Source organism: Microtus oregoni, unplaced genomic scaffold (genome assembly GCF_018167655.1).
Source record: "Microtus oregoni isolate MIOR12 unplaced genomic scaffold, Mior012 000046F_ref0000063, whole genome shotgun sequence".
Lineage (NCBI taxonomy): Eukaryota > Metazoa > Chordata > Mammalia > Rodentia > Cricetidae > Microtus > Microtus oregoni.
Window position 1 is genome coordinate 16,236,676 of NW_024543220.1, and position 14,149 is coordinate 16,250,824.

Sequence of the window (14,149 nt, forward strand, 5' to 3'; positions counted from 1 at the left end):
GGGGTACAGTGAACAGAAGAAATACACTTGGCTAATAAACATTGATGCCTGGCCCAAAGCACACACATCAGAAGTGTGTGCCCCTGTGGTACTGTTGAGGCAGACATTAGCTATCAGCGATTGCCTGTCTGGGCAGCCGTGGGGCTCCTGGGGATTAGAACGTAGTCTCCAAGGCTGTGCAGTTGCCTGCCGTTCTGTCTTAACAGCCCCTGGCAAAGCAGCAGCAGGCAGGATCCTGGACTGGCTCCCTCTGCTGCTATGAGGGCCATTTAGATTATATTATAATATATTTAGATTTAGATTATAGTTGATACTCTTGTGTGCCCGGGCATATGGCAAACAATGCAACCATAAAGCAGAAGAGTTGATAAGTAACTCGTGGGCCATTAGGAGGCTTCTGAGTGATAAGGACTGGGGAGCATGAGGAGCCAGGGTGTCTACGCTTCCTGACCTGGCATGCCTCCCACAAAAGATCTTTAAACCCTCGCAGGAATCCCCTAAAGTCATGCACAGGGACTTTTGGCACAGCATAAAGTGGAACAAAAGGAGTACTGACGTATTTCATCAAGAATATGTTAGAACCGGATCCTATTTTTCTTCCTGGAGACACTGTGTTATGCTGTGGCAGAGTTTTAAGTTGCTGGAGTACAGGCCTGTTGGAAAATTCTAGGCACCTCTTTGGTTTGACTAACAGAATGGATACTGTCATTCTCCTCACTGGGTCTTGTGTGTTTCCTGCCCTCTCTGCTCCTCCCAAGTTACGCTGATTGAATGGAATTCAGTGGGTTACCAAGCAAGGTTTTTAAAACAACCAATGACCACCGATGGTTTAGCTTCCAGGCCTCAGAGCTGGGAGTAGGGGCTGTGATTTTAATATCAGACAAGACAAAAGTCAAGCAGACACAGCATGAAACACGACAGAGGGCCGTTATATGTTACAGTCTACAGCAAAGATGGGGCAGCACTAAGTGTCCTGCTGTGGGGGCTGGAGAAAGCCCATCTGCCCTGTAGTCCAGGAACCATGGGATCAGAACAGAAATGGTCCAAGAACACCATCGGCAGAGGAAGCACCACTGAGATAAGAGAGGCTAAGTGGACAAAACCTATTTACATATTTACAGAGTATAATCAGAAAGCCCAGCGTATGGTTACGTGGATGAGGCTCTAATCCCGAAATAACACAACCTCTTCATTAGCAGCATTTAATGGTGTATTTGTTTCCAGAGAAAACAGCAAATCTGTAAAGTGGAAATGTTACTGTCACTTTATGATCAGGCTTGACAAAACCAGGAACTGTTGACATTTAAAAGAACAACAAATCAGTGAGATGGCTCAGGGGGTAAAGGCACTTGCCACTCAAGCAGGGCAATCTGAGTTCCATCCCTGGAATCTGTATGTAAGGTGGAGGAGGCAGGGATCCACAGTCTTGCCCTCTGACCTCTGTGTCCATGCCATGGCACATGTGACCCCACCCAATACGACAGTAGTAACCTAGAAAACAATAGAATTGGGTGAGATGGACACATTCCTCAGAAGACAACAGCTCCATGGGATCATCCCAGCAGAGACTTAGGCCAAAGGATGCCGGGCAAACGTTCTGAGAAGCAAGCCCGTCAGAGTCCCCATGCTTAGAGCATCCGGGAGTCCTGAAAGGGCTCCACACACCAAGTAGTTCTCACGCTACAATGGCTGCTCTGGAGGAAATGACAGAAAACCCACAGGTCTCCCCAAGTGGTGTCACACGGGAGATGCGGGCATTGAAGTCATAGATCTTCAGAAGAAAATGTAACAGGAAGTGTTTGTGCCTTGGGTTAGGCAGATGTTATTAGGCAGGACACAGAGAGTGAGTCACACACACATGCACACACACACACACACACACACACACACACACACCTGGATTTCATCAAAATTAGGATTTATTCTTTGTCAGAGAGTGCCAAAGTAAACAGAAGAACCAATCATAGACCAGAAAAAAATATCTGCTCAGCACACAGTGATAGGAGACTTGTTTGTTTCACGGGTGTAGGCCTGGCCTGGCCTGTAACTTGCTCTGTAGCCGCCTCCCATCCTCATCCCCTCAAGTACATGGATTCCAGGGAGAGCCACCACACACAGCTGTATGCGGGATGTAAGAACACGGGCCAGCAAAACAACTAAGCACCTGATTAAAAAGCTGGGCTTGGCAAGACAGCTCAGTCGGGAAAGGTGCTTGCTGCCAAGCCTGAGGACCTCAGTTCAATCCCCAGGACCCACATGACGGAGGGCGAGAGCCAACTCCCCTAAGTGTGCCCCCCTGAACTCCACATACCTGCCCTGGTATATGCATAACCAAATAAAAATAAAGTTTTTAATGTTAAGAAAGTAAAAATGAACTATCTAGACTACCAGACTACTGCTAAACACAAACCCCCTAAAAACAAACAAACAAACAAAATAAGGTCATGCGATGTTCAACACCATTTGCTAATTGAGAAAAGTGTGTTAAGATAAAAGGGGGCTGTGCTGTCACACATACTGATAACACCGAGGGCTGGGTGAACACAGAGAGCATCCGGTCCCCTCACCCATTGGTGATGGGCAGGAGAAATGGCGCAACTTCCCCCATCCTGACTGATAAAGTTCAACATACCCCAAAAAATGATGGGCATTTATCCTAGAGATCAATTACCAAAGTAAGTCCAAAGATTCGACCAGGGGATCCTGGCAGCTTCCTTTCTAACGAGGGAACAACTGTGAGAAAGAGCAGTCACACAGCAGGATACAAGGACAGGAAGCTCTGAAAGAGGTGGAGTCAGAAAGAAAACAAGTTGATTATTTGGTTCTTGGAGGGGCAGGCAGTAGACAAAGGACATCAAGATATTTGGGGCGGGAGCCGAGGGAGGGCAAAATGACAGTCTATTCTTGACTAAAATAATATTTACACAATTGTGTGTATTTGTAGAACTTGCTGAATTTACTTAATTTTTATTAGTTTTGTTTTTGAGACAAGGTTTCTCTCCATATCCTTGGCTGTCCTGGAACTTGCTCTGTAGACCAGGCTTGGTCTCGAACTCAGAGATCTGCCTGCCTCTGCCTCTCGAGTGGTGGGAATTAAAGACATGAGCCACCCCACCCCACCACTGGTGCTTTCTTAAATGTGCATGACTCACATATTAAAATATCTGATTTTAGATAAAACTGCATGGTATAACTATTACCCTTGTGAGTTCCCCTCGTAAAAAGGCACTGGGTTGGAGGCATGCTGCTCCCTGAATTGGCCAGCAGAGGGCACCAAAGAACGGTGGTTGCGAAGTGGGATAGACCAGGCAGGACCCGCCCTTCAGCTTTTTTTTTTTAATTTTTATTGTGCTACATGAATATCAAACAATTACTGAGTACTGAGCAATAAATAAATAAATAAATATGGGGGTAACTGGCCATGACTCTTTGGGGGAAAACCTGGCAGTTATGACTGCGAACTGTGTCCTGTCCTCGGAGCCTTCAGGAGGCCCAGTGGGGGTGGGGCGGGTCCCTTCCAGCACAGCTGCGCAGCAAGGTGATTCTCCTTTTCCAATCTTTAAGACTAACCTGGAAGTCGGAGTTGTCCCGTGGACAGCGGGGACTCCTTCTTAGGGCTGTTTCCACAGGCACGGGGGTCTGGGGAAGCGGGAGGAGCTAGAAAGGGTGACAACCGACAGTATTGAAGGGCAAAGGGGGGCTGTGGCCAGGAAGAAGGATCACATGGGCAAATCCAGACCCACAGAGCCAGGGCAGGTGAATTGAGGCTCTCAAACCCCTTGTTCACAGTCTGCTAATGGCTGTGAGACCACCAGGCACCACCACCTTTGCTGCTTCTCAGAGATACCCAATGGGATCTCAGACACAGTGGAGACCTCAGAAGGTAGTGACACCGAAGGACAGGCAGAGAAGGCAGATGCCACTGAGGGATTGAGAACATTTGAGGGGGCGGGGTTAAAGGGAAAGAGAGGCCTTTTTTGTTGTTGTTTTGTTTTGTTTTGTTTTTTGTTTTTGTTTTTTTTTTTTTCATGAGACACTATTTGTCCAGAGCCAGGAGGAACCTGTTGGTGGCCCTCTGGGACAGGCAGAGGGAGACACAATCTGCACACTGCAAGGGGCCACACAATCAGCTAAGTCATAGGGTAGGGCAAGCAAGCGTTTTGAGAGACTGAGCTGGCTCCAAGCCTGTGACTGGTTTTATCTGCTCTTGTGTCCCAGTTATACACCTGAGCCTCTCCTGTACCACCAGGGCTCTTCTCTGTCCCATTCTTTCTGGCAGTTAATGACTTCCCATCACTAGCCCCATTCACAGGGCCAATAATAGCAATATGTTTTTTTCTGCTAGCTACCTGCCTTCTCATCTCCCTCAGAAACAGCTGCCTGAGGTCTCCAGGATGGCAGCAAACCGGATGTCACTCCAGCCACACCCTCGCTGAGCGGGAGCCCACAAACTCCCAGTGCTCCCCTCTCCCATGTTGCCCCATGCCCACAGAAAGTAGCCAGACTTGAGTCGGCACCTCTTTATCCAAGGAGTCTAAAATGTTTGGTTGAGAGACTTCACCCCAGCTCCCTGGCACCCCTTTATACACAAAGTCGGGATTATTTGGCTGGGGGCTTCATCCCAGTTCCTGGAATAAGCTCCCTCCCCTGGGAGTTGCCTCAGTCCAAACTCCACCTCCGAGAAAGCCTGCCAAATGGTGACCTCTCCCCAGGGAGGGTCACAAAAGCCTGTGAAATGGTAACTCTTCCCCAGGGAAGGTCAAGACCACTCCCACAGGCTGTTTAAACAGAGAATGAACAGAATAAATCAGAGAATGAACACTGGTCTCCAGGTTACCCGTGGTCTCCCCTTCTCTCTCTTTCCCTCTCCATGTTTTCCTCCAGCCATCCAGCAGTATTGTCATTCATTAAACATGGGCGTCTTTTAATTTGGTCTGATTTGGATTTGGAGAGGTTTGTTGGCCAGAAGAAAAATACGTAACACACATCAGGAAGAGGAGGCAGTCAGTGGACAGTCAACCATGTCAAAAGTGAGCAGTTTGCTGAGCATTTAGTAAAGTGAAGGGTTTGGGGAGCTGTAATTAGAGATCACGTGTTACTCCTACAGGGTCTGACGTCAGAGTCCACCGAGCTCTGTAAAGAGACCCGAGTGTGGAGAACCATAGCACGGTGAATTCTCACGTCCGCATGGAGTGCCCTAGCAGTGTCCAGTGGCTTGCTGCTCCCAGAGGGCATGAAAAGGTGTTAAAACGATACCTCCGACTCGTGTGCCTATGCACACCTTCACACACTGTCACTCACACATGCACACACCAACGTATTCATAAGCATGCACACTTGTGCACACACATAAGCACATGCATGGATGGTGTGTACGCATACCCATGTACACACCGTGTATTCCACCCAAGCACACACACACACACACTCCCACACATACTCACACACGCACATACACACTGCCATCATACGTCTGCCTCAATGAAACCCAAATACAATTCGCCAGGTTTAAAAGGTTTTCTTTATTGGGAAAAATGCTGAACCTAGCCACGGCTAGGCACAGGGTCAGGATGGTTTAAGAAAACCCAGAAATCGATGGAGTCTGATTAAGACTTTCTTCTTCTGGCTTGCAGCTCCCAGGGAAGCTGTGGCTGGGCAGCTGTACCTCTCAGCTCTCAGTAATGACAGTCTAGAGGTGGAGAAACAGGGGGGTCAGTAAGCATGCCAAGGGGCCCCCGAGTGCCTGCGCTCAGAAGTGTGGCCGACTCCGAACCGACAGGTTCGGAGGGAGTACAGAGTGGGACAAGGATGACACCCAAGCCTCAGCGTTCTCTGCGGACCTGTTCTCCCCAAACCACGAGCAATTTCTCAGGAGGACCTGCTGACCAGCATGTGTGGCCACACAACCAACCGCTGGGGGCGGGAGGGGGGAGAGGCTCGATCAGTGAAACGCCGACTGCACGTGCCTGAGTGTCTGAGTTCAGATCCCCAGAACCCACAGAAACAGGCTGGTGTGGTGGGGCATATATAACCCTCGTGTTGGCAGTGGGCGGGGTGGAGATGATAGACAGCGCTTGGAGCTCACTGCCCAGCCAGTCTCGCCTCAGCGAACTCTAAAGAGAGACCCCCGTCTCAAAAGCTATCGTGGAGAGGGGCTAACTCTGGCCTCCACACACCTGTGAACACACGCACATACACGGGAGGGGCTCCCAGCAGGTGGGAGTGGTTGGGAGCGGCTCATGCCAGACCCCGAGTGGACTCCCACCTGCAACCATTTACCTTCCACAGACTGTGGGAAGAAACACCAGGGCACCTCGAAGACCAGGTCAGAGAAGCAGCACTTTCTAGAGGCACACTCCTCGGGGCTGATACCCGGGAACCCACAGTCCTCGCGGGCTGACACTTCCATGACACACTGCTCCTCTGCTGCTCACGGGAGAGAACAGCATGCAAGGCTCTGTCAGGCTGGCCGATCACTGAGAGCCACCAGTCCCGGGTCCCCCGAGACATTGGATTCGCAGCCTCCGTGTGTCCCGAGAAGCTCCTTGGGTTGCTATCTCTCAGGACAGTAATAGCTAGGGACTGGCTATCCTTCCCACAGGAGGACGCTAAGGTCGGGAGGTGATCACAGGTGGGAGCATCTGCAGAACCGGAACCTTGGGAAAAACCATGTCACCCTTTCCGGACCCAGTGTTCAGCTCCGTGAATTGTAAGCCGACCACTGAACCAGAAGGAGGCTTGAGGACACTGATCCCGGAAGGGATCTTGCACCCACCTACCTGGTTTTCCTTTAAAGTGCACTGGACACTGGGGAGGAAATTCCCCACCGTGAGTGTGTCCCAGGGGCAAGGGCCATGCCTGTGGTGGGCACACACACACCGCTAGCCTCGTGCATGCCTGTATTCAGTTTGGCTTGGCTTGGAACACATTTCAAAAAACGCTGCCGGAAGCCTCAACGCCCTTCTTAACGTCTGAAGTCTGTTTGCAGGGATGGTAATGTCATCTCAGCTGAGGCCTCCATTTCCCTTTGGAAGTTTCTTTAGAATTATGGTTTTAAATCTGGCGGGGTGGAGGCACTTGGGTCTGCTCACGGGCAAGGGTAGATGCAGGGCAGGGTGTAGGGTGGAGGAGGGGGACCGGTGCTAAGCTGACAGCTGGCAAGAGGTCCCGATCACCAAATTTACCTTGGTTTGGAAGTGGGTGGAAACACCAGGGGACCCCACCGACGCTGGAGTCAAAGCAACAACCATTATCAAAACACTCCTCGCTGGTGATGCCTGGGAAGCCACAGTTCTTTCTGTTCTCCGGTGTCATCCTGGAGCACTGGCAGGCAGCTGTGGACAGATCCATTCATGGTTAGTCCTACCCGGGGTGCTATATGCTTGCCCCAACCTGCTCTGGGACCTCAGGGACCTTCTAAAATCTAATGACCAAAGGAATGACATGGAATCTTATTTTCCCATGTCTGATGTCCTCCTGAGGAAACCACAGACTTTTGTTGAAACAGCTTCATTTGTTTAAAAAAAAAAATGAAAGAAAGAAACAAGGTCACACAAACCTTCTGTAAAAATGATGACCTTGTGGGCCTGGGCAAAGATTAAGGTAGAATGTGACCAAGATGGCCCAGGGCAGCAGGTCCTTCTGTCCTTCTAACCAGGCTGACACCTGTTGACATGGCCCTTCTGAATAAGGGTCGCTGGGTGCACTTCACACAGCAGCACCCAGACTGTAGGGTGCTATTTAGCTCCTTGCATGTTGTCACCCTGCCTTTGTCCTTTGAGCAAACATATGGAAAAGCCCCACCTAGTATAGGTGATGGATGAACCCCAGCCCACCACTCATGCGGACGCATGTAGTTTCACCTCCCACCCACGGGGTCACCCACAAACTTCTACTTACAAGGTTTCTGGCCCTCCACCAGAGCACACAGCCCCAAGACAAGGACCACTGCCAGGAGAGGGATACCTCGAGGTCTCATGTCTACTCCACTGTTCCTGGGAAGTCTGCAGAATGCCCAGTTGCCACTGGCTAGTGTTTTATTAGCTCCTGTCTGTTTGCTCAATGGGCCCTGATAACCACCCCCTACCAGTGGCCCCAGCCCTCTGGATCCTTTGTGCAGAAGAGCTGACAGCGCCACGTGGAGGCCTGGAGCCACACAAGGCTTTCAGGTTGGGTCAGGCTGGGCCCCATAAGAACAGCTGTCTCTGGCCTGCATCAGGAAGCAGGGTCTTGCCAGGCTACTGACGTGGGGGAAAGGGCCACGTGTGCAGCTGGGGATGAACACCCTCAGGTCACACCCAGGAAGGGATTAGCCATGGGTTACCCTGGATAAAGTTTGTGGCTATCATACAAACATCTGGTTTAAAAAAATATATTCGGAGTAAGGCTATTGGGAAAAGAACATTCCATCCAAGAGCCTTTGGAGGAGGGAGCAGGGAACATCTCACAGGACTGTGTGAGGCACCTCCAGGGTACCTAGTTTGCACTCCTGATGCAGAGCACACCCTGCCTCCCCTTGTTTCCTGCCAGCTCAAAAACTGTGGTCCATAGAGACTAGTTGGCGGGGTCCAAAGGAACAGTTGGAACAGGCAGCTTTTTTTTTTTATGAGCCCTGAAGATGGACATTCTCTCCCATGGGAGTATTTTGTATTCCCTCAGATAGTGCCCAGCACTGAGATGCCCACAGCGAGCTACTCTGAAGAAGGACTCTGTAAATCGGACACAGAGAACAGAAGCCAGGGAATTATAGCAATACAAAAGAGAAATGGCAGGGTGAAGGAGAGAGGGCCCGTGGATGTATTCCTTGAGACTGGAGGGACCTACCTAACTGTGGGTGGCAGGCTGCAGAGTCAGGGACCACAATACAGAACCTGAAAGTCTTGGCCTCATCCCAGGCCTACATCCTTATTGCCTGGCCTGGATCTTACCCCTCGGTCCCGAAAACCCAGCAGGAGACATTTCTCTGTAGCATACCCCAGTCATTCTTTGTCATTCTGCTTGTTAGGTTTTTGTTGTTGTTGCTGCTGCTTTGTTGTTAACTTGACACAAGTCAGGGTCACCCCATAGGAGGAAAACGTGGTCCTGGGTTGTATAAGACAGCAGGCTGAGTGAGCCATGGGGAACAAGTCAGTGAGCAGCGTTTCTCCATGGTCTCTGCTTCGGTTCCTGCCTCCAGGTTCCTGCTTGGAGGTCCTGCCCTGCCTTCCCCCAGTCACTGACTGCCGTGGGATGTCAGTCAAGCAATCCCTTTTCTGTCCAAGTTTCCTCGGGCAGCAAACTAGGACTGTCATCAAATTTACACGCTTCTCCATCACTTGCTATCCAGAACGTCCCCATTCCTTCCTCCTCTCAGGCCCACATCCTAACCCGACTCCCCTGGCCCTGCCAGGGCTTCTGCTGAAGTCACCTACCCGGCTCGGCTGCTCCCCTTGAGCATCCTCCCATGCCCCTCTAGAAGCCTGTGCTCTGCCGATAACAACTCGCATCAGTTGTGAGGGTGGGGCTGTGGGTACTGTGAGCAGCCCTCTGCTCCATGTGAAGCCGAGGGTACCGTACAACAATAGATGGCCATGTCTGTGGAATCAGACCATGGTCCCACCGCGGAGGCTCAGATGGTCTCAAGGCTGCAGTTTCCACGTTTGCAAAAGCTGGTGGGTGCTGTGGGGTGCAAGCTCTGAGCTGAACCACATCTATTGCACCTACCCCAGTGGGGTCCCCCTAGCCTGTCTCCCGTGTCATGAACATTCTCACTGGTCCAAAGCTTGGGACCATCTTAAACAGCTTTAGTGCTCTAGGCATGTCACATCCAGCCTCATGGCTGCCCAGCTCCGTATCTTCCGTACCTTCTTCCGGACTCTGGCACTTTCCCCTCCCCTCTCACTTAGAACCTGAACTCCATGAGGACAAAACACGGGTGTCTTTTCAGTTCCACATGCTCTCACTTCTAGCACTTTCTCTATGGCTACTACAGCTATCACTCCCTCTAAATGGGAGAAGCTAAACTATCCCTCTGTCTGCACCCCTTCTCCTCTAGCCCGGCTTTCACGGGACTCACATCGCTCTGCCGCCCTGGCTGCCTCCTACCTTGGGGTTCACACCTGCTCCAGAACTTGGTAGTACAAACCTCACGCTGCTGCTCCCATGCATGCTCTCAGACCGGCCATGACTCTGCAGTAATGTGATTCCTCTCTTCTCTTCTCTTCTCCTTCCCCTTCATCCCCTTCCCCCCCCCCCCAGGGGTGATGGTGTCTTATCTATTCAGGAATAACGAAGGGCAGCTCCTTGGGTCAGCCAGGCATCTCCTTCTGACCACACAGCAAGGAATCCAGGCCAGCCTCTCTGGTACAGGACTCTAAAACACTGTCAAACGACAGGGATGCAGAGGAGGGGAGCAACAAGGCAAATCCCCCACAGCCGTGGAGAAAGGGATATAGTTAAGAAAAATTGGACCAAAGAAAACCCTAAAACTAGTCTGTGTAACATCTTTACACCTGGCGCCAAGGCACCTGGTGTCATCCATCACTGGGGTGCTAATAGGATTGGGCAGCCCATCTAATGGCTCTACTACTTAAAGCACACATATGTCCTCTCTTGGCTAACAGCGCTCCTTGGCAGACAGTCCACGTCACTAACATCTCCAACCTTGAGGTTCTCCACTGTGACTTACATTTCCCCATCACCAGCCCCCTTATTAACCCCTTGGGGCCTGTCTTCAGAGACATCTGCCTGGTCTCATGGCTTTTCCCCTGCAAACTTGGAGCAAGCCTCCACAGCCCCATGACTCTTACATGCTTTGCTTTATAATATGAACAAGGCATTGGTCTGCTGCCAGAATAATATGGAGCCATGATCTCTGGGACTACTGCTACATGAGCCCCACGTGCCTGCACAACTGAACCTGGGAACTGTTTGCTAGCACGGCTCTGTCTGGACAGCAGGGCCTGGGGACTCTCCTGTCAGCTACTCCCTTTGTAGGGCCTCTTCTTTCTAAAGAAAGCCTTTCAGGTGGGTTTGTAATTTCACACTCAGGAATATTTGGGGGGTGGGATCCTGCCTGTCAGTCACCTTCTCTATTGTTCCAGTGTTGAGGGAGGTCCTCCCACTCCTCCAGCCTATAGCTGCTGAGATACCAGCCCACTGGGGCGTGGTCTCTCTCCCTTTAAAAAAGTGGCCACTTCCCTCTCCTCTCTCTCTTCACTTCCTGCTCCGCCGGTGACTAGACTCCCTTCCTGGTTGCATAGAGGGCTGTTGCCTGGGACAGTGATCTGTAAGTTTTTTCCCCTTTAAATAAATAACACCCTATTAATCATAATTCCAAACTGGTGTGGCATTGTTTGTGACTTACGCCTTCATTTTGGCACCCGACGTGATGGACTAAACCCACTTAAAAAACCTGAGAAGGCTTAAAAATAAGGGAGAGAGAGTTTAACACAGATTTTTGCTGTTTGTTGGTGGCGTGCTGTAGAGATATTTCCTGATTCGACAACAGTAGCAGAAAAAACGCTGTGTCATTTTAAAGCGCGACTTCCTGGGGCTGTGCCGCCATTGCGATCTCTGTCTGGCTCCTGCAGGAGACAGAGCTTTTGAATAGAGCATTTGGAGTAAAGTGCTATGATTTGTTTGATGGCAACTAGACTCTCTGTGTTCTCAGGTCTGCTTTGCTTGTTAGAGGCAAGCAAGCGCTCTCATCTAAGAGAGGCTTCCTGACTCAACTTTAGCTGCAAAGCTTGCAGCTCTTTTAAGAGGTCCTGCCACGAAACACTTAAACAGTGTTGACAAAAAGCTGAACGCATGCTTTTCGGTTTTCAGCCGTAACAGGAAAAAAGCTGCGCCGTTTAAAAATGCCAGCTTTCTGGGCTGTCCTGCCAGGGCCAACTCTGACTCTTTTACGCAGGCGGTTCGTGCGGTTTGCAAGCACAGGCTGCTGAAGCTCACTTGCTGGCAGGGACCTTGAAATGCCATAGAGTTGTGGCAGTAAACATGGCTACAGCCAGTACCTCAGCCATGAGGCTGGAAAGCTAAGGAATGGGCTACATCTAGCCGGCAAAGCCACGCCTTTAATCCTACTGATATTGCTTGGTAAATTAAAGACTCATGTGGTCAGAAAAAGAGAGATATACAGTAAAGAGAGATTCAAAGACAAAGAAAATTTTTAAATGGTTTACAGTGTGTTAAAAATATATGCAAACTAAAAGTTGAAGTTCTTAAAGTAAAAAGCAAAAAAAAAGGAAGAGAGTTGTTGTGTGTGGTAGTACACACCTTTAATCCCAACACTTGGAAGGCAGAGGGAGATTGACCTCTGTGACTTCAAGGTGTGGTAGCACACGCCTTTAATCCCAGTGCCTAGAAGGCAGAGACAAAAAGATCTCTGTGAGTTCAAGGTGTAGTAGTGTACACCTTTAATCCCGAATGCCTGGGAGGCAGAGACAGGCGGATCTCTGAGAGTTCAAAGACAGCCTGGTCTACAGAGTTACTTCAAGTCAAAGATACAGAGAACCTGTCTCAAAAAGCAAAGAGTTAAAAGTAAAAATAAACAAAATAGAGGTTAAAACAAAGATGGAAAATACACAGAGAATTTTGATACTGTATGCTATTATGCTCTCTTTAAATTATTTAAATGCTGAGGAAGGAGCAACAGATGCTAAAAGATATTTATTTATAAATGCTGCTGAACTAATCCAACATAGATATTTTGATGCCTTGACTTTGAAATTTGGGTCAAAGGACATGATGCTTTGGAAAGGAGTTTCTTATTTTGTTTTCACAGAGGATGAGACCCTGTTCATTTCTTCTATTCCGATTTGGTATGATGGACCATGCCCTCCTGAAGGGTTGTTGTGAACATCTTCAGAAAATTGCTTCGTTCAACTGCCAACTGAGATGAAACTAGCACACAGGTTATACCGTGAAAGACCTAATTAACGACGCCCCCATTCAGCAGGAAGCAGTTTGGAGAGAAAAAACTGCGCCCATGTTCCCAAATATGGTTTATAAACGTTCTTTTACATTTAAAGGGGGATATGATATAGGTATGAATAATTTGCATTAGTATAGATTTTGCTTTATTGATAGAGATTTACGGTCAATTTTGTTATATGTATATGTATTTCTGATCTTTATTAAGGTATTGTGATTGTGTAGTTCATTATTAAAATGTAATGTATAATTAGGAAATATAGGTTGTTGATGGATAATCATAATAGTCAAGTTTGTAGTCATGTTAGTTAATATTTTCTAGATGTGCGTAGATATATTTTCGATAGGCATTCTTCATATTTTTCAAAGATTATAGAATATGGCATTTTAAATGTTTTAATAACTGAGGACTTTTCATGACAATGAGACACTATGCTCCTGGCAGCACCAATCTACTTCAAGAGGAAGATGGGCATCGAAGAGGCTCGTTATGGAGTTTGATAGCCATTTGGGCAAGAAACTGCTCTTGCCTGGACTATTGCATAAACTGGACACAGAGAACCCACAGAGAGAGGACTACTGAACTTGCCTAAGGTTGAGATGATCTTTCGGGGTTCCTGATTCATGAAAGAGTCTGCGAGACATTCTGCAGGACACAATAGATAGTGACTGAACTGACTTTGAATTTTCCTGCTTTATGGAAATGTCTGCTGGATACCATGGGCCTGAAGGCCGAAGATGGATGCCCCAACGGTACAGAGGAACTTTGGATGACTGTCCAGGCAGCGAGATGTCTCTGTCATTTCTAGAGTTTTCTTATTTCTTGTTTACTTAGGTAATATTATATCCTTCTGGAGTCTTTGATGGAGTTGAAGAATGGATAGGTAGTTATAGTTTTCCATTGTTATGATAAAAAAGTAGATATAAATATTGTAACTGTAATTCTTGCTTGATAACTATTTTGCTATATGTAATTTTACTATGTTAAAGTTAAAGCCTTTTTTTTTTTTTTGTTTAAACCGAAAAAGGGGAAATGATAGAGGAAGGTCATTGGTTAAATAAAAAGAAACTGCTTGGCCCTCATTGGTTAGAAGATAGGTGGGAGGAGTAAACAGAACAGAACGCTGGGAGGAAGAGGAAGTGAGCTCAGACTCCACAGCTCTCCTCTCGGGAGCAGACGCCTCAGAGAGATGCCATGTTCCGCTCTCCCGGGCAGACGCCCGCGATGAAGCAA

General features: G+C 48.7%; 1 protein-coding gene across 1 annotated transcript; it reads right to left on the reverse strand.

Moving 5' to 3' along the window:
- Positions 1 to 1,675: 1,675 nt before the first annotated feature.
- On the reverse strand, positions 1,676 to 7,978 carry Tff2 (trefoil factor 2). The gene is made up of 6 exons (XM_041635184.1): positions 7,900 to 7,978; positions 7,185 to 7,334; positions 6,280 to 6,426; positions 3,571 to 3,657; positions 2,672 to 2,733; positions 1,676 to 1,771 (listed from the first exon to the last, which is right to left on the reverse strand). The coding sequence occupies exons 1-6, from the start codon at positions 7,976 to 7,978 to the stop codon at positions 1,676 to 1,678; spliced, it is 621 nt and encodes a 206-aa protein (XP_041491118.1).
- Positions 7,979 to 14,149: the final 6,171 nt, after the last annotated feature.

Excerpts from the sequence above, each read along its gene's own strand:
- Tff2 (XM_041635184.1), bottom strand. The coding sequence starts at position 7,978 with ATGAGACCTCGAGGTATCCCTCTCCTGGCAGTGGTCCTTGTCTTGGGG. Across the intron at positions 6,427-7,184 it reads CCACCCACTTCCAAACCAAG|CAGAGGAGCAGTGTGTCATG; the intron begins GTAAATTTGGTG and ends TCCCGTGAGCAG. Across the intron at positions 3,658-6,279 it reads CTTCCCACAGTCTGTGGAAG|CTCCTCCCGCTTCCCCAGAC; the intron begins GTAAATGGTTGC and ends CACCCTTTCTAG.